Genomic DNA, 24,322 nt, shown 5'->3' on the forward strand with positions numbered 1-24,322 from the left:
TATTCATAGTACTGCGTTCATAATTCAACAAGAGACAACTCCACAAAATGGAGACCCACTGATCAATGATGATCACATATTGACAGTAGATGCAAGGAACTGCAGATGCTGCTTAACCAAAAAGGACAGAGCTGGAGTAACTCAGTGGATCAGGCAGCATCTCTGGAGAAGATGGATAGGTGACGTTTCGGGTCTGAACAAAGGTCCCGAGTCAAAACGTCACCTAACCAGGTTTTGATTTGGAGGGGAAACAATATCCTTGCAGAGACCTTCCTGGATTTACTTAGAAAGGGTTTAAAGTAGAGCGGCAAGGGGGTGGGAACTGGAGCAACAAGCAGAGGGATTGATGTGATGGGAGAGGTAAGGACAAATATATCTGAAACTAAGGACAAGAAGGAAAAAAGGTACCGACTGCAAGGAAAGTAGGGCAACTGGATCTGAAATTTGGATATGGAGAGATATGGATGATGTGCAAGCAGGTAAGATTTGGACTTGGCATCATGCTCCTCACAAATATTGTGGATTGAATGGTCTGTTTGTGCTTTTCTGTTCGATTTCCATGTCCTAAGGTCAGGCAGGATAGATTGATGAACACACTGAGATTGATGGGCTGAATCGTGCTGGGAAAGCAGAATAGTCTGGATCAGTCTATGTCCTTTGATCAAAAAACTAAGAGCTGGAAGAACTCAGCAGACCAGGCAGCATTGGCAGAGGGAAATGGACAGATGACTACTTGTCTCGGTGGCAAAGAAGGTATATAGTATGTTGGCCTTCATTGGTTGGGGCATTGAGTAGAATAATCAGGAAGTCAACTGCAGCTTTATAAATCTTATGCAGGTCCGACCTTCCTTGGAAGAGACCAATGATCAATACATTTGACGTTCTTGCTCACGTACCAGCTCCTATACTGTATACTCTGTGTAGGAACTCGTTTCCCTTCCCGGTATGTCAATGGTACCAATAAGGACCACAAACTCCAGCTGTTCACCTGCCGCCCCTATCGGAAGGTCCTGTGCCTGCTCAGAGACACCCTTGATCATGGCACCCGGTAACACATCCTGGAACTTCGCTTGCAGCCACCATGATGCCTGCCTGTACCCGTGAATCTAGAGTCCTCTTTCATTATTGCTCACCAAGACTTAGCCTGACCCTGCTGTTCAACACAGCCAGGCATAGTGTCACTGTTCTGGCTGCTGCTGCTTGTGTCCCTGGGTGACAATTTCTCCTCCCCCCCCCTCACAGCCAACAGTATCCAAACTGGTGTACGCATTTGAGCAGGAGAGCAACAGGAGACTCCAGCAATACCTGCCAGTCTCTCCTGATAACCACTCATTCATTTGGCCAAATCCATGGTGTAACCATCTCCTGTAGTTGTTGTCTAGTACTCCCATCACTGTACTAGTTTTAGTACTACTGCATTAAACTCTTCAGCCTCCGATAAGAACTTGCTTTTAATATTAATGAACTAATATTAATTGTGCCATTATAATGTTTTCCAGCTTCACTGCCCCAACCAACGGACAATGGATGGGCAAAAAAAAAATTAAAACATCTGTCCCACCTTGAACAGATTCAAAATGCAGAATGATCAACATGACAAAAACAGAAACAGTGAAGTAATGGAAATAATGTTCATCGTTTAACATGTTAAGCAACTTAAATCCATTTTCATATAGCATTCTAAGCAACCTGTAACATGAAAAATACAGCACGTGGCTCTAAAAGAATAAGCAATTGTTTTTTTTAAAGCACAGAGCTAATTTACCCATCTGCAAAGAAATGGTTAATTTACAAAGACATAGTCATATCTGGCAGCTAAATTCAAATAGTTTTAACAATATTAAGCCTTTTCATTTTCCATTCACTTTGCATAACTTTACCAATATTTAATATTTGTGAACTTGTTATTAAATGTGAAGTAGTAAAATCTGCTGCAGTAATGTGAAATATGTGAAGTGTCTCCTCTTGTCTCTCTCCCAGTCCCCTTCTCCGCCCCCCCCCCCCCCCCCCCCCCCCCCCCCCCCCCCACCTCCCCAAGAGTGAATTGCCGCAGACAAAAGTATTGCATTCTTACCATGTGCCACTTGTTCTAGAGGTAACAAGATTTTTGTGAAACACAAGAGCATTTGATCCACAACTGGTCAAGGCAGACGGTTGGCAAACCTTTTGCACTGGGGAAAAACAAAAGCACAAAAGAAACATCAGAATCTTATTTTCCAATTCCTTTTGAAAAAGCAGCCCGTGATTCTTTCAACAGCAGTTGAGGATCTAGGCATTTCCTTGCTATGGATGTTGCACCAATGTACCTTGTTGCTGCCCTGCACTTTTTTTTTTTTTTTTGCACTACATGCTGTACTTGTGTATGGTTTGATTGTATTTCTGTATGGCGTGAATTGCTTGGTTTTCATGCAAAACAAAGTTTCTCCACTGCTTCTTTGCACATGTACTGATAATAAACCAATACCAACTGTTCCTTCTGAAAATGCTGCATGACCTGAAAATGTTCCAATATTTTAAATTTTCATCGTGCAAAATCAATTACATAATATTGCAACATTTGAAATAAATGAACGCAAGCATAACTCAATCAATTCTGTAGATACAAGGAACTGCAGATGCTGGTTTACAAAACCAAAAGTGCTGGAGTAACTCAGCAGGTCAGGCAGCATCTCTGAAGAACGTGGATTCTTGCTTAGACAAAAAAATGCTAGAGTAACTCAGCAGGTCGGGCAGCATCTCTGGAGAAAAAGAATAGGTGCCATAAGAGATGCTGATTGACCCGCTAATTTACTACAGCAATTTGTGTCCATCTTCGGTATAAACCAGCATCTGCAGTTCCTTCCTACACGTGGCTTCTTGTTTGTCTGAAAGACCTCGACCCGAAACGTTGCATATCCATGTCCTCGAGATGCTGTCTGACCGGCTCAGTTACTCCAGGACTTTGTCTATATTTAATCAATTCTGTACTGATCGCCCATTGCAGAAATAGTATTTAAAAAAGCTTTAAAAGATTCATGAGAAAAGCTCCTGCTCAATAACATTCCGAGGTGGAAGATGAATTTTAAAACAGTTGAATTGAACACTGCCCTCACCAGAACAAGCAGCCAATTGCTTTTTAGCCATGACAACTTAATCACAGTACAGTTCAAGATAATGCAGTTTCAATGTTAACAGATGATGCCCAAGTGCAGAACATCAAATCCAGAAGTTGACTCATGCCAATTGATAAACATTAGCAGGGACACCTTAGGTCATCATTGTCACAGTACAGTACTTTCCGTAAACAAAAGTAAAAAAGTTTGAAATGAGCCTGCAGAATCGTTGAAATTGGAAGAATTTAATATTAGAACATGGTTTCAGCATGAGTAATTTCCCCCGAATAAAACCAAGTGCTAGAGGAATTCAGGCAGCATCTGCAGAGGATATGGACAGATGACATCTCAGATCGCGACGCTGTTTCTCCTGATAGAAACATAGAAAATAGGTGCAGGAGGAGGCCATTCGGCCCTTCGAGCCAGCACCACCATTCATTGTGATCATGGCTGATCGTCCCCTATCAAAAACCCGTGCCTGCCTTCTCCCCATATCCCTTGACTCCACTAGCCCCTAGAGCTCTATCTAACTCTCTCTTAAATCCATCCAGTGACTTGGCCTCCACTGCCCTCTGTGGCAGGGAATTCCATAAATTCACAACTCTCTAGGTGAAAAAGTCTTTTCTCACCTCAGTCGTATATGACCTCCCCTTTATTCTAAGAATGTGGCCCCTGGTTCTGGGCTCGTCCAATCCATCCTCAGTTGCTAATTATGGATATTGACAGAACAGAAATCAGTGCCGACCAATAATTTGGATCCATCGCACAAAACAATGCCCATACATGACCGAAATGCCAGTGCCCAATGGGGACAATTGTCAGCTGCTGCACCTGCTGAACAATTTGCATGCGAGTTGGACTCCAGGAGTTAAGTTTAAGAACATGCAAGCTAAATGTGAAAAGGGCAAATCAGTGTGGATGCACAGACGGGCAATTACTCCATTTGTACAAATTTAAAGGGTTAAATGCAAAGTGAAGCACACATGCCAAACACGAGAGAATTCATGTAAGTAACCTTGAACAGGATTGGGCTAAAGTCAGCCCAAGCTAAAGGCTGGATCAAATATACAGGCCTCAGCATCTAAACAGGCCTCAGCATCTAAAATGGTGCATTATTTCTCTCACCTCTTATTGTACAACCAATGAACAGCTAGCCTCGAAAAATGAAATTTTCAATTGCATACTCTGTGTTCCCTTCCCATTCCCATCAATCCACTTAAGCTCTCTCTCCCTTTGTTCATCTTTCCCATCCTTCTCTTCTCTCCTCTCCCCCTTAACATAATGGCACTTTTCACCCTCCTCATCTGGACCAACATTTTTGATGATTTCATTTTTGATAGATATAGCGTGGAAAATAGGCCCCTCGGCCCAATATAATCATGCCGATGTACATGCCCCATCTGCACTAGTCCCACATGCCAGTGTTTCGCCAATAACCCCCCAAACCAATCCAATCCATGTACCTGCCCAAACATCTCTTAAACGTTGTGATGCACCTGCCTCAACAACCTTGTCAGGCAGCTCGTTCCATGTACCAACCACATTTTCCCTACTCTGGGCAAAAGACGTTGAGCATTTACCCGATGTATTCCTCTCATGATGTTATACATGTCTGTAAGATCACCCGTCAACCTTCTGCGCTCCATAGAATAAAGTCCTAGCCTGCTCAACCTCTCCCTGTAGTTCTGGCCCTCGAGTCCAGGCAACATCCTCTGCACCCTTTCCAGCTTGACAACATCTTTCCTATAACGCGGCCGGTTGCCGATGGGCCGCAGCTGTGGACTGGGAACACGGTCGGGGGCTTTTATCGAGGCTCCGCTGCCTTGATGCCCCCCGGAACGCAGCATAGAAGCCCGGGGCGGGGCCTTGCCGGTCGGCGGGCGGAGCCTGCGGCCAAAGCCCGGGTCGGCACCACGGAGGCGTAAAATGGGGCGTCGACAAGAGCGTGGAGGAACACTGTGAAGAGGGAAGTGGAACAACGTACCTCGGTGACTGCCAATCACCACCCCCCGGACACTTATTATTATTTATTCAAATCATTTGCTATGTCGCTCTTCCAGGGAGATGCTAAATGCATTTCGTTGTCTCTGTACTGTACACTGACAATGATAATTAAAATTGAATCTGAATCTGAACAATGGAGGGCATGACGCCCTGGGGGGGGGGGGGGGGGGGGGCAGACAAAGGGGACCCGGTGGGCTTTGTAACGCTGTCAGCGCTGTAGGTGGCTGCTATGTGTACATTGTGTATGCAAGCAAAGAATTTCACTGTGCCGATCCACATGTGACAATGAAGTGTCCCTATTCCTAAAACTGAACACTCTAAATGTGGCCTCACCAACGTTTTATACAATTGTAACGTAATCTTACAACTTCTATACTCGATCCTCTGACTGCGCCAAAATGATGCTTCCAGCCCAATTATTTAACTGTAGGGAAATTAACTCATTTGCCTTGTCATTTTCTTTTTGCTTTGTTTTTACATTACAAGCACTGACACTCGAGCCTCTTGCTATCATGGTGTTATGGTGTTGAGGTAGAATTGTATACATTTGCAAGAATTACAGTGATTTTTTACAAGACTTTCTTTTGTCAATCAGGTGGCTATTTAATTAGGGCCAAAGATTATTTTTAAATGACAGAATAGAAGCCAAGTGACTGCATGAGCAAGAAACTTGATCAATGACCAACTGTGGTATTTAAATAACCAAAGATTAAGGCTAAAAAAAAAAAAAGCCAAGTGACATACAAGAAATAGTTGACATTTGTTCTGATAAATAACTTCAGTATTGGTTTACCACTTCAAAAGGAAACCAAATATAGGCTCAAATTACAGCCAAAAAAATATAGTACATTTCGCTCCTATAAAGATTCGCTGAACAGCAAAAACGTTATCTGACTGTTACAGAACGACTCATTCAAAAGTTTTTTACTGTATCTCTGGAAGTGGCAATAATAAACCAATACGAGTGGAACAAGCAACTTGATTTTCCCTTCCAGGTTTCATGCCCTCAGGAAAACCCAAAGGCTTTCACAATTAAATTAAACACTTTTAAAATGCTCTCATTGTTCTTGTGAAGGAAGTACCATCATCACATTTGCATGTAGATAGCTTATTACTGCATATGGTTTAATATGAACATGGAGCTACAGCATAAAGGGCCTGTCACACGAGCATGCGACCTGCATGCGGCAATCGCAACCAAACCGGAAGCCCTCGCGGAGGTCGAGTGATCCCCGTACAGGGCTGGTCCCACCAGCAAGCGCCTGCATGCGGCGAGCGCGACCAAACCGGAAGTGACGTGAAGTTCGAGCGAAGTCCGCGCGTGACGTACGGCGTCAAGACGCTGCGCACGCTCATCAAGGCAGTGCGTACGGCGTCGAGGCGGCTGCGGGCCGGCAGGCCGTTGCCGCGCGGATTTTTTTTACATGGTCAGTTTTTCCCGCACGATGTTGGGACCAGCACCGCACAACTCCATACGGCTCCGGTGATCGAAGTGGGACCGGCCCCGCGAGGCCGTACGGTTCAAGCGACCACGTTAGGTCGCGCTTGCCGCATAGGGTCGCATGCTCGTGGGACAGGCCCTTAAGTCTGTGAAGGCAGTTTTGATACTACTTTGGCACTGGGCTTGGTTTTCTCGATTGACCGTTCATCCTGGAGTTATAGCACTAGCACTTTCTGTCGTAATAGTAATTCTTGAGTGCAGGTTTGTTTGGTTTTACTCATGTTTCCAGGATTAAAGAATCTCCAAGACACAGGAAAGGATTAGAAAACCGCACAAAGTTCAGGTGGGACTCCCTGAGCCAGGCAGCACCTGTGGTGGGGAAACAAGAGCGACATTTTTGGTCAGGACACTTCTTCTGGGAGAATTACCCTGACGTGAAAATAGCCACCATGGGGTCGTGTTTCAAAAGCATTCACTTGTGTGTAGATAAGCACACTTCTTGCCTTGTTTGCAAGACGGTATTTCCAGCAATGTATCTCTCCGGTCGTGCTTAGTGCCAGCCAAGGTTTAGTTCTCCGACTCTGGAAAGGGGTATCCATCCCAAATCTTTATCATTCAGCAAAGAATGTGACCCGGCACCCAAAACGGACACCTAACCAAGTTATTATTTTAAATAATGCACTAGTCGGGATATGCAATGGGTTTGCTGGAAATATCCATGCTAATCCAAACTGTTGCATTACAAAATACATAGAGGCTTTAAATGCACTGAATTTTTAAACTATCAAATTGTGCTATGTACTTCTAGCTTTTGCTAAGCTCTCTTCCACACTTAAAATTGTCACATTCCAGGCTCATTTCAAAATGCAAATAATACCATAAGGCAGATCACAATCCACTGAAGTGAGTGCAGTTTAAATCTTCAAAGCTAATATATGTTAATCTTCTAAATTTACTTAGTTCAAGTTTGCTGCTCATTTTAAAGACACTAATAACTTCAGAAATAGAAGCAGGAGACTGCTATTCAGTGGCACCTGCTTGTTCCAGCATGCAAGGCGATCATGAAGTGCCAGAATAACTCAGCAAGTCAGGCAGCATTTCTGGAACATGGATAGGCGATGTCTTAGTTTGGGGCTCTTCTTCAGCCTTACCTTTTGATGTCTCATTTTCACACACTTTACCCTTCCTTATCTGTGTCTCCCTCTCCAGACTCTCGGTCTGAAGAAGTGTCTTGGCCCATAACGTCACCCATTCCTTCTGTCCAGAGATGCTGCCAGTCCTGGCTGAGTTACTCCAGCATTTTGTGTCCATCTTCGGTGCAAACCAGCATCTGCATATCCTTCCTTCACATGTTTTCTATCCATGATCTCCAGAGTTATTGCCTGATCCACTGTGTGACTCCAGTACTATTTGTTTTTTTTTTGTAAACAGGCAACTGCAGTTCCTCGTAACTCTTATCAGACCATGGTTGGTCTTGTACCTCTGAACCACTTCTCTGAACATATTGCAAAACATGCATCCACACTAATATGCAAAAATCCATCCATCTTGAATATACTCAGCAACTGAACCTGTAGAATCTTCTTGGGGGGAGAATTGGAAGGATTCTCTACATTATGGGTGAAGAAATATTTCATATGTTGTGCAATGTAGTCCTCATTTTGAGATTGCACTCTGGTTCTAGAACATTCCTCAAAATAGTGATAAAAGGAACAGCAGGTGCTGGAATCTTGATCAGAATATAACGTGCTGGAAGAACTCTGTGGGTCAGGCAGCATCTATGGAGGGAATGGACGGATTATTCAGATTGGGGCCCTTGTTCAGACTTCTGATAGTCTGAAGAAGAGTGCCGACCTAAATCATTCTCCACATATATCCCACCTGATCCACCAAGTTCCTTCAGTACTTTTTGTTTTCACCAACTTCAGCTACTTTGGCGATGTCAGTAAACCTGCCAGAAATTACATGGGCTCACAAGGTCTGCGACATCCTTTTTCTAATTTCACACGACATTCAACAAACCATCCTCCACTATTTACAATGCCAACCATCTGACGTTGCCACATGCATCTTCCTGGTATTCTGATAGAAACCATTTCATCAACCAACTCCTATTTTTCTCTTCGCAGGCGCTAATTACTTACATGTTCAAGTTTTTCTTTTGCATTATTTTCGTAATTGAACAGCACTATGTATCAAAATTAAATTCCAATCATTGGCCATAATCTTCAGCAAGTACAAGTGCTGGCACAGACTTCCAGGAGAGAAGCAGCACAATCCAGCACACAAATCTTAATTAAATTCTTGCTTACGACCAAAAAGCAAAAAAGCTATTATCAATACAATACAGAAAATCATTTCCTTGCAGCAAAGTAGCCCGGAGACATTCTTGGCGTAATATTTGTTTAGTATATAGTACTTTGGTTATCTTTCCAAGCAGTTACGACTGCAGCAAGGAGCTTTGAGCCTTAACATCTAATGATGCACTGTCACATTAACAATATGAAGCCAAATATTCTTTGACTGAGGAAGCCTTTGATTTCAATGTCAGCACTGCACATACACATGACCCCTTTTCCTGACCACAACTCCCCTTCAGCTAACGTGGATCAAAAGTCAGCTCTCATTTCCCGAAAAGACACTAAAGACGGCAAAAGTAACTGGCTTGTTTATCATCATTAACTATGCAAGTCATGCGAAGAAAAACAATTTTGTTGATCCCACAATATTAGCATACTCATTTACTTGCTTTCCTTTCAGATAATAATATTCTTAAGATTCAACCCACCACATTATTACATTAACACTGCAACATTTTACATAACCTTTTAAAATCTTGGCTTTCACCTATACAATGACATTGGCTCTCATAGTACAACACAGGAACAGTCTCTTCTGCTCACAATGTCTAGGCCAAACATGACGGCAAGGTAAACCAATCTCGTCTTCCTGCACATGATCCATTTCCCTCCATTCTCCTGAAGGTTTGATGTACGTCCATGTGCCCATCAAAAAACCTCTGAAATGCCACCATCTATCTGCCTCCACCACCACCCCTGGTCTCATTTGGCTTCAATGTGGCAACCAAAATAGAACTTTGTAGGTAGACACAAAATGCTGGAGTAACTCAGCGGGTGAGGCAGCATCTCTGGAGTCAAGACCCTTCTTCAGGCTGATGTCAGGGAAGGGATGAGGGACAAAAGTAGAATGTAGTCGGAGGCAGTAAGACTAGTGGGAGAACTGGGAAGGGGATGGAGTGAGAAAGCAAGGGCTATCTGAAGTTAGAGAAGTCAATGCAGATTTGCCATGGCTTAGCAATGGTGGGCTCCTTGAGCGGAAGCGACCTTGGCTAAGCTTTACATCCTCATGTAAAAGCCGCACCTTGAGGTTTTTTTTAAAGACCGTCTTCCATGCATCAGAACATCACAATGCTATCATCTCTGGATTATCCAGCAAGAGTACAAATAGGAAGATCAAAATCACCATGCGCTCTGAGGCATGGTACCAAGGAGAATGTCACTGCAATTCTTGTGGGCTGTTTGTCCTTGACAACACTGGTCCAATACAAGATGCCGAAACAAGAAACTGCCGGTGGTGGTTTTTCCAAAAAGACTCAAGTGCTGGAGTATCTCAGTGGGTCAGGCTCAAAAATAAAAATAAGAAAAGCTAACCACAGGCCCACCTCAGCACCAAGCTACCAAGGGTTTAGGACTATTAACTTTGCATTAGGTTTTTAGCCTGCACTATAAATAATCTGCTTTACTAATAACTGACAATTATATTTATTGTCAGTTTGCATTTAATGTGTCTGTAAAGCTGCAGCAAGAAATTGTTTTAGTTCCAACCCAGTGAACAAGACAGTGAAACTCAGACTCTTGTGAACAGATATGATGATGGTGGTGAAGAGTTTTTTTAGACAGAAACATGAATGTGCAGAAGATGGAAGGATACAAAAAAAGTTGCTAATTGCAGTCACAGTGGGCCTATTCTTGTGCTGCATTGTCCCATGTTCTAAATTCTTTAAAACACTCTGTAGAAAACAGAGATAAACAGAGAGAGCGCAAACTAGATTGCCACCCACCCTCACACAGCAGAACCCATCAAAGTTGCTTTTGTTTCAATCACTCTACCTTGTGTAATATTAAACTGAGCTGCCACAAATGATCTGTCCCATGGTTATTTATATTCTCCAACAGAAGGTCCCTTCTTTCATCAGTCACCCCAAAATAAGAAGGCCCACAGATAAGTTACCTGATCGTGCAATTTGGACAAGAGCCTTTCATTAACCTCATAATCTCATCAGAAATTATCCCTCAAAACCGTGCTAATTTCTTATTCAGTTCGAATTCCAATCTGGAGTGTTTAGTTTAGAAATACAGCACGGAAACAGGCCCTTCGGCCCACCGAGTCCATGCGGACCATCGGTTACCTGTTCACACTAGTTCCATGTCCGACATACTAGGGGCAATTTACAGAGGCAATTAACCAACAAACCCACACGGCGTTAGGATGTCGGGGGGGAAAGGGGGGGTGAGGGGGACACACACATACCGAAGGAAACCCACGCAGTCATATGGAGGACGTGTGAACTCCACACAGACAGCACCCGAGGTCAGGATCGAATCCAGGTCTCTGATGCTGTGAAGCAGCAGCTCCACTACTTCAATGCTTGAATTATACTTTCATAGTAGTTTTTTCATACACCTTCAAGAATCGTATTATAACCCAAATCACTATTTTAGGATGTAGATGTTCCAATATTTTCACTCAATGGTAACTTAACAAAAGTATTATTTCTCAAACCAGTTCCTGTGGTGAAATTCACTGCATTCAGTGGGTAAACTAGAAAAACAAGTTGCTGTTGTCTTGGAAAACAAATAAATGCAATTTCCCCTATTGGAACTGATGTTGACAGCAGATTTCTTCTCAGCAGAATCTGGCAACAACATTTGGGGAAGTCAGATTGAAATGTGCAGCATCTGGTCTGTGTTGGGTGATTTTGTGACTATACCATTTAATCTGTTCGCAAGTTTTCTTTGATAGTCGGTCAGCATGACAGAAATTTGCAGAAGAGTACGAGATTCTCAAATCTCTCAAAAAGGCACCTTTCAATGAAAGTCAAAGAACTGCTGATGCTGGACATCTGAAATAAAAACAGAAACTGGAACTTAGGCAGCGTCTGTGGAGAAAGAAAGTTAATGTTGCAGGTCAAGACCAGGTAAATCTATTCATTTCAGAGATATGTTTGAAGAAGGGCCCCAACCTGAAACATCACCTATCCATGTTTTCCAGGGATGCTGCCTGACATGCTAAGTCAGAAGAAGGGTCTCATAGAAACATAAAAATTAGGTGCAGGTGTAGGCCATTCGGCCCTTCGAGCCTGCACCGCCATTCAATTCTTAAGGGGTTGGACAGGCTAGATGCAGGAAGATTGTTCCCGGCTGATCATCCAACTCAGTATCCCGTACCTGCCTTCTCTCCATACCCCCTGATCCCCTTAGCCACAAGGGCCACATCTAACTCCCTCTTAAATATAGCCAATGAACTGGCCTCAACTACCCTCTGTGGCAGAGAGTTCCAGAGATTCACCACTCTCTGTGTGAAAAAAGTTTCTCATCTCGGTTTTAAAGGATTTCCCCCTTATCCTTAAGCTGTGACCCCTTGTCCTGGACTTCCCTAACATCGGGAACAATCTTCCTGCATCTAGCCTGTCCAACCCCTTAAGAATTTTGTGAGTTTCTATAAGATCCCCTCTCAATCTCCTAAATTCTAGAGAGTATAAACCAAGTCTATCCAGTCTTTCTTCATAAGACAGTCCTGACATCCCAGGAATCAGTCTGGTGAACCGTCTCTGCACTCCCTCTATGGCAATAATGTCCTTCCTCAGATTTGGAGACCAAAACTGTACGCAATACTCCAGGTGTGGTCTCACCAAGACCCTGTACAACTGCAGTACAACCTCCCTGCTGCTATACTCAAATCATTTTGCAATGAAAGCTAACATACCATTTGCTTTCTTTACTGCCTGCTGCACCTGCCTGCTGAACCATCACCTATTCCTTCGGTCCGTAGATGCTGCCTCACCCGCTGAGTTCCTCCAGCATTTTTGTCTACCTGCTAAGTTACCCCAGCATTTTGCAACTTTTTTTGTAAACCAGCATCTGCAAGTTCCTCGTTTCAACATAAATTGATATTTTAAAAAAGTACCAATAAACACGTTAAAATTCCCCTGGTGTTATCCTCTGAACACTGGGGATTTCAGCTGGTTGACTGTATGCTAAAGAAAGATCAGACGTTTGGTAGAAAGATGAAGCTAAACATCAAACTGCTGGCAGAGAAACAATCATAGAACTGAGCAGGGATTAAGCAGATTGGATAACTGTGGAAAACCATGAAGCACGTACAATTTCCCAGATGCGTGGCTGGGAAGCAACCAAGGCAAACAGAGATACTTCATCCGTGAGGATGCCCGCACAGCAAACGAGAATCACCAATAACTAAAATATTGGTTTGAGGTGAGCAAAAGAAAGTGGAGAAAGATTTTTTAAAAAGGGATGCGAGAGGGACGTTTTTCCTTACAGGGGTTGGTGGACGTATAGAACAAACTACAGAGAAGTGAAGGAGGCAGGTACAAGTATTTTGAAAAAATATATTTGGGCATATACTGGTAAATGGGACTAGCTCAGGAAGGCACCTCAGTTGGTGTGGACAAGTTGGTCCAAAGGGTCTGTGTCTCTACAGTATCATTCTACAATTTTAGACCCACGAATCCCAGGAAAGAACACTGAATTTACTCCTGCAGTTGATCGAGATGAACATGAGGCTTGAACAGCCTCATTCTGTAATATAATGTGTGTCTGGAGTCACCCAGTACTAAAATACCAATTTGACACATTTAGCCAGTTTCCAAGCTGAATCCTTTAGCCCAATCCATGGTGCATTTCCAGTAACAGGAAATGAGATGTCCACTCTTAAACATTTTTCTAATCACCTCCCAGAAATAAAGCACATGGAACACAGACGGAGAAGCTCAAATTAACTATTGAGATATAGCTGCCAACTCTATTTCCCCAGGGCAGCCATTGGAAAAGATAGACACATTATCAAAATCAGTAAACACTCCCAGAACGTCCAACACAAGTGCAGTTTTTGTGAGAATGAGCCAAAGTGGTGAGCAATACAAGCTCCAGCTGCTGCTGACAACACACTGGCTATTTTTAACTTCAATTTCAAGCTTTGCTTTGGACTTGGTCACAAAAGACAATGTAAACTGGTCTACATTACACAGATTTCCCCCATTACAATGCAAACTGGCAGCGTTTCTATCACAGTGATAGACACCCGGGTTCAATCCTGATCCTGTGGAGTTTGCACATTCTCCCTGGGAGAATGGGTTTCCTACGGATGCTCCGGATTCCTCACATGCCAAAGACGTGCGGGTTTGAAGGTTGTACTTCCGGTGGCGCTGGTGCCAGCTGCCTCCACCTTCAGCCCGGTATCTTTTTGTTTTTTATTTTTTTTTGTTATGTTGAAGTGTGTTTTTTATGGGTTTTTTTAATGTTTTAATGTGGGGGAAGAGGGTACGGTAAGGGGGATACCGTCCTTCAGTCGCTTCCTGGAGAAGACGCGACTATTATTCGAGTCGCGTCCTCGCCCCCCCCCCCTCAGCGGCGGCTACCTACTGGATTGGCGCGGCCTTTCCTGCCTGGACCGACCAGAGCTCCAGCAGCGGCGGGACAGCGCTGACACATCGCGGGGCTGGCGATGCCTTACCGGGGATCGCCGTCTGGAGCCCGGAGTGCTGGGCCTGCGGCACCGACATCCTGGAGCTGTGGTTCGCGGAGCTCCCAACGCGGGCGGCGCTGACAAACATCGTGGGGTCCTGCGACTCTGCCCGGCTCGGCCTGCGGACTCGGGAGCTGCGGACTCCGGTGGGAGGCGGCTGATCGGGAGGTCCGGGCCGCTGAGGAGGATTTTCACCGTCGGGGTTCGGCGTCGGCGTTCCATCAGCCTGGCGAGAGGGCCTGAGCATCGGGCCGCCCGGGGTGGCGACTGCGGGTGCTCGGAAGGCCCCGACCACGGGTGAACATCTGGGAAGATCGGAGGGGAGGCTGGCTGGACTATGGTGCCTTCCTCACCTTGGTGCCATTGTGTTATGTTGTGTCGTGGACTTTCTGTGTTGTGCTTTTTTTTAAAAAATACTATTTTATTTTTAATATGTTTTATTATTTATTATTTATTTATATTTATGATACTGACTGTAAAGGGAAATTCATTTCATTGTCTCTAATTGAGACAATGACAATAAATTTGAATAGAATAATAGGCGTCTGTAAATTGCCCCTAGTGTGTAGGGAGTAGATGAGAAAGTGGAAAGAGAAAAGAACTAGTGTGAATGAATGATCAGTGGCGAGTGTGGATGAACTCGGGGGGGATAAAGGGCCTGTTTCAATGCTTTATCTCTAAACTAAACTGCATTTCTTTCATAGGTTCTAGTGGCAGGAAATTGCAGATACGAGAATCTTGAGAAACTTAATTGCCCTACTCCTTACACTCAACTCCCACTTTTCTCTTGAGACCCAGTCTTTCTCTAGCTTAAGATAAACACAAAATGCTGGAGTAACTCAGTGGTACAGGCAGCATCTCCAGACAGAAGGAATGGGTGACATTTCAGGTGGAGACCCTTCTTCAAACCAGCATCTGCAGTTCCCTTCTACACGTCCCCTCTCTAGCTTTACATTTCACCCCTTCTTTCATTAGTTGACATTATATTATTTATTTTTTCGTATCGACCCATCGCTTGCCAGGCTTTGCCCCAACCCACACCTCCTGTCCGGCATTCTCCCCTCCACTCCGACCTGAAGGGTCATGACAAAATGCCATCTGTCCCTTCCCTCCACATATGCTGCCTGACCTTCAACCTTTGAATTCCTTCAACATTTTGTTTTTTGCTCATGAAATTCCTAGTCAGACACTGCTACTCTAAGCCATTCTTAACTGCACAAACTAAAGACAACTTTGTCCTCCGACTACAATAATTTCATTTTCATGCAAAGAATCCTATACTTCAGCATTCATCACACAAATGGCATAGAATTGTAGTATGTATAAGAAACTTATTGCCATGGCCAGAATAAAATGTGCGCCTTTTTACTTTTTGAGTTAGAGCAAATAATGATACTCTAGACAAAATTCAGTTTCAATAGGAGGTTTTAGTCTCGCAAATGCATAAAAATGTGAAATCCCATCTGTGATTTATCTTTGTATTTAACATAAAAGAATACTTTGCAACCATTTCCAGACATGACTCCATCCATTAAAACATTGAGCTTCAGTTAAAGGCATATTTTGCTTTCATGGTCCCTGCCATCCTTTAATTTAATTTAAATCTCCCACCACACCATGAGTGCATTATATATTGTACACAAGTTAAAAACAGAAGGAAAATCCAATTGGCACCCAAGCTAATGCACACCAACTTTAATGGACAATCTATTAGAGTACCTATGGTGAAAGTCTCATGATCAGCACACGCCCTGGTTAAAACACAACTGAACTGTGCACCACTGCACATTTTACCAAATTATATCTGCCAAACTAATACGGTGTAAATTTTACATATTCACCTTTTCTATACTCTAGGTCAGCTAACAATAAATATCAAATTTTTCTTCCCATTTCAATTCTAGAATAGGAAGCATTTCATGCCTTGACAAATAAATTGAACAATTTAATTTCATGGAGTCATACATTGTGGAAAATGCCCCTCCAGCTCAACTTTCCAACGCCGACCAACATGCCCCATCTATATTATTCACCTTCCTGCGTTTGGACCACATTCCTCAAAGCCTATCCTATCCATGTACCTGTCTAAATGTTTCTTAAACATTGCGATAGTACCTGCCTCAACTCACCTCCTCTAGCAGCTCGTTCCAGACACCCATCACTCTGTGAAAAGATTGCCCCTCAGGTTCCTATGAAATCTTTGCCCCCCCCCCCCCCCCCCTTTGCACTCCAAGGAACAAAGTCCCAGCCTGCCCAACCTCTCCATGTAGCTCAGTCCCTTGAGTCCTGGCAACATCACTGTGATCGTATATAGTTTAAATGTAGGAACTAATAGATTATTAATAGAAACTGTTGTAATTTATAACATTTAGTTAATTGTGGAAAATGTAAAACAAAATTAAATGGTTATCACATGTCAGAGATCTATTAGCATTACAAAATAAATATTAAACTCGTGTCACATCATAAGTGGTGAACAAATGTTCAGGCGGTTGGTATTTAAAACTTAATACAAAATGTGGGATTACTGGCAAAGTTAACACTTCTGCAACAGCTTGTCACGTAGTATGCATGAATTAGTGCAGAGAGCAATGAGAGGGAGGGACGGAGAAACACGACTTAGATTGAAGTATTCTGCTCAATTAAGACGACAGCCAAAATACCCGTTTGGTAGGTAGCTGTCAAAGAGAGCGATTTGTAAAAGCTGAAAAAGACAAATCACCTAGGTCACAACAGTGTCGTTCTATTTGTAATCACATACAGGACAACCTCAACTGATGTACATAGCACATATGTGCACTAAAATAATTCTCGTCTTCACTGCCAATCCATCTAAGCTAATCATTTCCTAATGGAGACGAAGCTAGACTCAAAGGCATGTGGAGGGAGCCCAGCCAACATGAAATGATACATTCCATGCTAAATATCAGTTATCAAAAAGCATCCATACTCAAAGACATACTGCATATATTTAATAATGTTGAAAAACTCCACACTCTCTGCTGAAATTGGAATGTCTTTTGGGTCCAGACTTCAGCTTCTCATTCCAAATATCAGCACTTCAAACTTGAATATCTGGACATGGTCCATCTGGTTTTACCACAAATTCTAGCTGTGGTATTTCTTTCCAACTTCAAGATTCCAACTAACCATTCCAATGCACAACAGATTTTCAAAAGTTAGCAAAAACAAAGATACAATCCTGGGTGATTAGATACAAGAGGCATCTGAGCAGTTATGGCCCAGGACTGATCCTGACCTTAATGTTTATCTCTGAAGAAAAACAGTGGGTGACGTTTCAGTTCGGGACCTTTCTTTAGCAGTGTGAAGGGTTCCTCCCCGAAAAGTCACCCAACTTTTTTCTCCAAGGATGCTGCTGCCTGTCCCGCTGATTTACTCAAGCACTTTGTGTCTATCTTTGGTATAAACCAGCATCTGTTTCTACTCCACGCTTACCAATATGGAATGTAAATACTGACCACTTGAGGTTTCTTTCCACACCACAAAGGTCCGCTGGTAAATTAATTGGGTGCTCCAAATTACATTGGGTATAGTTGAGTGGTAGAAGCCGGGAGGGTGAGGGGTTAACAGGCTTTCAGAACACATTTCACTCAAGTGAGAGATAGTGCTGGGTGCCAGCATTGATGCAACAGGCCGAATGGCCTTCCACACTGAGAAAATATGAAACCAAGCGTCCAGCTAAGGTAACGAATGCCGAAGTAGCAAGACCTCAAACTACCAATGGATTGATATAAAGGTGCCGATTAAAAGAGACAAACCCTGGAGTTTTAAACCATTTGTGAAATGCAGAATCCTCAGTGCTGAACTGTCAACTTGATTACAAATGATCCATCAAAACGTAGACCAAACACCATTCATGGATCAACTTAAAGTTTTCTGTAAATTCATTCTGCAGTGGCAGATTGTTTTTTCCCCCGTTTCTGAACGTGGAAATTCATAACGTAGGTTTACACGTTTTGAGACTTGGTCTTTCACAGCACTCTCACCATTTCCTGTGCCGATCATCCACTGCATTATCATTCGGCTCAGCAAACCCAAATTTATCGTGAGAAGTTGTCATTCAGTCAACATGCACTCAGCCACTGATCTGCAAGGGAACTCCACAATGCCATTTGTACGTCATCGATGGAGGAACAAATTGTCACTTGGACACCCTGCTTGACTTCCCTCTATATGCAAGAAAGAACCGCAGATGCCCATTTAAATCGAAGATAGACACAAAATGCTGGAGTAACTCAGCGGGGACAGGCAGCATCTCTGAAGAGAAGGTCTGACTTCCCTCTGTTTGTTCTCGTGATTTCCATGTAAATCTAGTCATCGTCAAAATAGTGGATATACAAGAGAATAGTTCCCTTACTTAAAGTTTGCGCCACCTTAAAATATACGCACACTACATTAAAGATGACAACTTGGCCATGCGGAAAGTTTCAAATCGAATGTTTGACCAAAGTTAGATACATTCCATATTCTGACCCTCAGGCCATTGGACTAAGTCAGCTGGCCAAATAACAGTTGGTCGTGACAATGCTGAAGGAAAGATTGAACATACAACTCAGATGCAGAGGTGGCTATTTACAACTTCAAGCTTAATGTGTTATTTAACTTAACTCCATCCACTAACCTGGGCTTTTTTATACTTCTATACTGAGCAAGATCAATTTGTATTTCACTTTACATCAATTTAGCTACATTTCTTTTGGACAGAGCTTCACACATTTGCAAGAAATGTTTCCTAAATTAGCTCCATACTCAAAATAGACAAACAGCTGGAGTAACTCAGTGGGACGGGCAGCATCTCTGGAGAGAAGGAATTGGTGACGTTTCAGGCAGACACCCTTCTTTTCACGAAATCCATCTTGAAGTCTGAATAGATCACAACCTGAAATGTTACCCATCCACGTTCTCCAGAGATACCGCCTGACCCACTGAGTTACTTCGACATTGAGCCAACTTGTCTCAACCAGCATTTGCAGTTACTTTTTATTACAAAATCTGTCCTATACAACTCTTCAAAATGGGTTGCGACAAACCAGCCTTGACCTTCTATATTCCGGGCATTAGTTTAGTTCAGAGATACAGCGCGGAATCAGGCCCTTTGGCCCATCGAGTCTGCACTGACTAGCAATCCCTGTACATTAGCATTATCCTACACACTTGGGACAATTTACAATCTTTACTGAAGCCAATTACCCTACAAACCCGGAGTGTGAGGGGAAACCAGAGCACCCTGGGGAACCCCATGCGGATACAGGGAGAACATAGAAACTCCATGCAGACAGCACCCACAGCAAGGATTGAACCTGTCTCTGGCACTGTATGGCAGCAGCTCCACCTCTATGCCTCCCTGCAGGTTTATTCGTTTCTGCATTTTCTCAAATTTACACATGGGGCCTCAGTCACACCTCTATATAAAATACAAACCGTCCACAGGGTGTGTGAGGAATTGCAAATCTACCCACGCCCTGCCTAGTCCAAGCGAGCAATCTCAACAATGCCCTCCCCAAAGCCCATTTACTAACGAGGCTTCGAAATGTCTGACCCCATAGTGGAAAGCGTCCGTTTATTTGGTCCTCCACACCTGGGCATTGAGGACCACGCGGTAGTGAGTGGCTCAAGTTACATTTAGCCCAAAAAGAATGGTAGGGAATTGAAGAATGTAGGTGAACAGAGGGATCTGGGAATAACTGTGCACAGTTCCCTGAAAGTGGAATCTCATGTAGATAGGGTGGTAAAGCAAGCTTTTGGTGTGCTGGCCTTTATAAATCAGAGCATTGAGTATAGAAGTTGGGATGTAATGTTAAAATTGTACAAGGCATTGGTGAGGCCAATTCTGGAGTATGGTGTACAATTTTGGTCGCCTAATTATAGGAAGGATGTCAACAAAATAGAGAGAGTACAGAGGAGATTTACTAGAATGTTGCCTGGGTTTCAGCAACTAAGTTACAGAGAAAGGTTGAACAAGTTAGGGCTTTATTCTTTGGAGCGCAGAAGGTTAAGGGGGGACTTGATAGAGGTTTTTAAAATGATGAGAGGGATAGAACAGAGTTGACGTGGAAAAGCTTTTCCCACTGAGAGTAGGGAAGATTCAAACAAGGGGACATGACTTGAGAATTAAGGGACTGAAGTTTAGGGGTAACATGAGGGGGAACTTCTTTACTCAGAGAGTGGTAGCTGTGTGGAATGAGCTTCCAGTGAAGGTGGTGGAGGCAGGTTCATTTTTATCATTTAAAAATAAATTGGATAGTTATATGGATGTGAAGGGAATGGAGGGTTATGATCTGAGCGCAGGTATATGGGACTAGGGGAGATTATGTGTTCGTCACGGACTAGAAGGGTCGAGATGGCCTGTTTCCATGCTGTAATTGTTATATGGTTATATGGTCACACATTTTAAGAGCTTCTGGATTATGTTTAGTGCCAAGTAATGAGGGAATAGTTAATCTGGAATTTAGCTGATATCAGTTGTAGGAATTTTAATGTAATCTCCATTCAAAGTTAAATCAAAACATCGATAAATCAGAATTTTCAGCAAACATTAAGAGAGTGTTCAACAAAATTCTGCTGTGGATAGAGACAGATACTGGAACCGGCTGCCATTATCTGGGCTTCCAGAGGACTTTGAAACGATTTTGTGAACCGTCAAATGAAAGGTCACAGAATGCCAAGTCAAAAGTAGCAAGATGTCGTGATTGCAGCGAGCTATCCAATTCAAAGAGGGAGCGCGACAGAGCTGTGCAGGGTGATAAAAAAGCCAGGACGTGGAATCCAAAATGAAGTGGTTTTTGGACACGTTTAAATTGATTTCTGCTTGGAGGCAAAATTGGGAAATGACACCAAACTGGGGGATGGTTGATATATTTGGTGATGGGAGGGAAGATCTGTCAGGAAGTATTAAACACTATAGAGATATACAGAGTGGAACCACCAGCAATTATCACATGCACTAGCACTATCCTGCACACTAGGGACAATTTACAGAAGCGAATTAACCTACAAACCGAAACGTCTTTGGAAGATGGGAGGAAACTGGAGCACCCGGGGAAAACCGGTCACAGGCAGAACGTACAAACTCCCTATAAACAGCACCCATTGTCAGGATTGAACCCGGGTCTCTGGTGCTGTAAGGTTACACCGTCGATTACAAATTGCAAGATGTTAATAAATACACAGAATGGTTATAACATGACTACTAATATGAAATGAATTTAGGAATGTTCTTAAACTTCTTAGTTACCCATGTACAGTCACATGAAAAGCAGTCGTCAGTAATCTACTGAGTGGTTTGAAACTGTCAAAACAGCAATTTTTTCAAAAGACTGATCAATGGAAAAGAAATTTTATGAGCCCAATTCTACTCTCAGCTAAGTATGATATAGAAATCAGCAGCTATTACATTCCTCAGCTAAAATGAAATTGGAATATCTGCTCCAATTTATCAACAATTGACAAATAGCTACTCACTCTTCAATTAAAACATTTCTTTGCTAGCCATGTGCTAGGATCTTTAAAAGGCAAGCAACTTCAGACTGAGAAATGGCACTACACAGACCATTTAGGCAAGGAGCATAAATTCACTTAGGGAAGAAACTTTCATCACAATGTCCGACCCCATGACAGACTAACCAGTGAGGAGTGGTTTCAACAATTTGCTTTTAGTTCAAATCAATGTTTCAGACTTTCAAACAATTATAAATTCATGGCTTACTGCACAAAAAAACAATCAAAACGCTCTATAGTATCAACTTTACAGTATTTAATTAACACCAGTTAGAAATTCAGATGTTATTTCAATTGAAGAAAGTTATACGAAAAAAAAAATAACAGACAATTTAGTTTGCCGGAGATTAGGAGATGAGTAACTCCCACTTCCATCCAGACACTGATCAAAATTCAAGATGAATAGTTATGGGATTTGCTGTCCTAAAGCCAATATTCTGTAATGAAACTCCGTTAAATGGACCCTGACATAATAGACACTAAATTAAGTAACCACAACATTGGTAAAAAGCAATTCACAACAAACAAAATCTACTTCAGTGCATTAAAATACGGGGTAATTGCTAAAACAATTTAAATTGGTCACCAATTCAAACATTTACCTATAATTTCTCTCTATTAACTAAATTATACGGTTATAGGATTTTCTATCCACTCTTCAAAATCTATTTCCATTACATTGAAACCTTGGAAATCCTTTACCACATTCGCCAACATCCATTTTCGCTCCATGTGCTTAAAACATGTACTCATTTATCCATGCTGCCCCATTTACACTCAACCCACATGCCCGCGTTTGGCCCATATCCCTCACACCTTCAAATTTAGGGACAGTTTCTTCCCAGCAGTTATCAGACAACCAGAGAGCAGTGCTGAACTACTATCTACCTCTTTGGTGACCTCGGACTGTCCTTGATCGGACTTTGCTGGCAATAAATGTTATTCCCTTATCATGTATCTATCTATACATTGTAAATGGCTCGATCGCAATCTTGTGTTGTCTTTCTGCTGACGGGATACCACGCAACAAAAGTTTTTCACTGTACCTCGGTACACGTGACAATCAACTAAACTGAAACTATTCACATACCTGGTCCGTGTAAATGATGATTTGCTGTGTTCATTAATTACTTGAAGGCAATATATTCAGTGTCTGACTGCAACATCATTTCAAACTCAGCCCCATGCAAATGTATGGACCCATCTCTGCCCTACATCATGTGGTAAAATAAGGTCCAATTCAATCAATCCAGACTTGAAAATAACTGGGAGAATTGCTGAAGCTGCAGGGCCCTGCCCCAAACATTCTATCCTTTCCCTCCACAGATGCCGCTTGCCCAATGAGTTCCTCCAAAAATAACAGCCAACTTGGTTTCATCAAATGAAACTGATTACCATTTCATTTCTTTGATATTCAATGATAAAATGCCTTTTCACGTCTTTGATATTCAGTGATAAAATGCTTATCAGTTTTATTAAACGCATTCAGCAACAAGAAAGCCCAATGCAAATTATATGGAAAGTCATCGGCCCAATTATTGGAGAGAGATTGCAAAATACACATTGGCTTGCAGATAATTTACATGAAACCAAAGTCAAAATTTTCAGCTAGTAAATTATGGTACTTTGATAATATGAGAAGGTAATAAACACCGACAATATTAATTGGCAAGCTAAACTTGTTTATTCTACATCATCTATCATTTGGGCCTCTTATTGGAATTCAGTGTTGTTTTAAAACTCACATTACATTTATCGCACTCTATTTAAATATTATTGCTGTATACATTTTTGGAAAGGTAAATATGCAGCTGGTGCATCAATTGTTAAATGGCTCTGCATCACAAATCTGAATTTGACATCCAATCTGTTCTCCAGTTTACAAATCACTATCGCTACTGGTTGTGCACACATCTGATATCGGGTTGATCATGTTCATTAGTATTTTAACTTGTACATTATGCGTTAGGGAACAATTTGGTGTTGCATTCACAACCAGGTGGATAGAAGATTAGGAAACTTTCCGGAAAATAAATTCGGAAATTGGTTGCACTATTTAGTTTGGAGATAGTGTGGAAACAGGTCTTTCAGCCCACCTGGTGCACGTTGACCAACGATGGGGTTAGGAGGGAGAGATAGATCAGCATGGTTGAATGGCAGAGTAGACTTGCTGGGCCGAATGGCCTAATTCTATTCCTATCACTTCTGATCTTCTGATCACCCATTCACTAGTTCTATCCGACACACTAGGAGCAATTTACAGAAGACAATTAACCTACAAACTTGCACATCTTTGGAATGCGGGGGGAAACCAGAGCACACTGAGAAAACCAATGGAGACTGGGTCACAAGGAGAACATACAAACTCCGCACAGACAGTACCTGGTCAGAAACAAACCCAGGTCTCTGGTAAGGCAGCAAGTCTACCGTTGCGCCACCCTAGATTCTATTTGGCTTGCTTTACCTTATTCAACCCAAAGCA

At 42.6% G+C, this 24,322-nt stretch overlaps 1 protein-coding gene across 6 annotated transcripts in view; it reads right to left on the reverse strand.

Moving 5' to 3' along the window:
* Positions 1–24,322, reverse strand: part of arvcfb (ARVCF delta catenin family member b) — a 213,969-nt gene that overhangs the window by 136,951 nt on the left and 52,696 nt on the right. For 4 of the 6 annotated variants that reach the window (XM_055655440.1, XM_055655437.1, XM_055655439.1 and 1 more), the window contains one exon: positions 2,075–2,171. The exons of the other annotated variants lie outside the window; for them this stretch is intronic. In XM_055655440.1, the coding sequence (XP_055511415.1) occupies positions 2,075–2,077 (3 nt within the window). In that variant the 5' untranslated portion in view covers positions 2,078–2,171. The remainder of the gene's footprint in view (positions 1–2,074; positions 2,172–24,322) is intronic. 6 annotated transcript variants of the gene reach the window in all.

Source organism: Leucoraja erinacea, chromosome 25 (assembly GCF_028641065.1).
Source record: "Leucoraja erinacea ecotype New England chromosome 25, Leri_hhj_1, whole genome shotgun sequence".
In the NCBI taxonomy this organism is placed as follows: Eukaryota; Metazoa; Chordata; class Chondrichthyes; order Rajiformes; family Rajidae; genus Leucoraja; species Leucoraja erinaceus.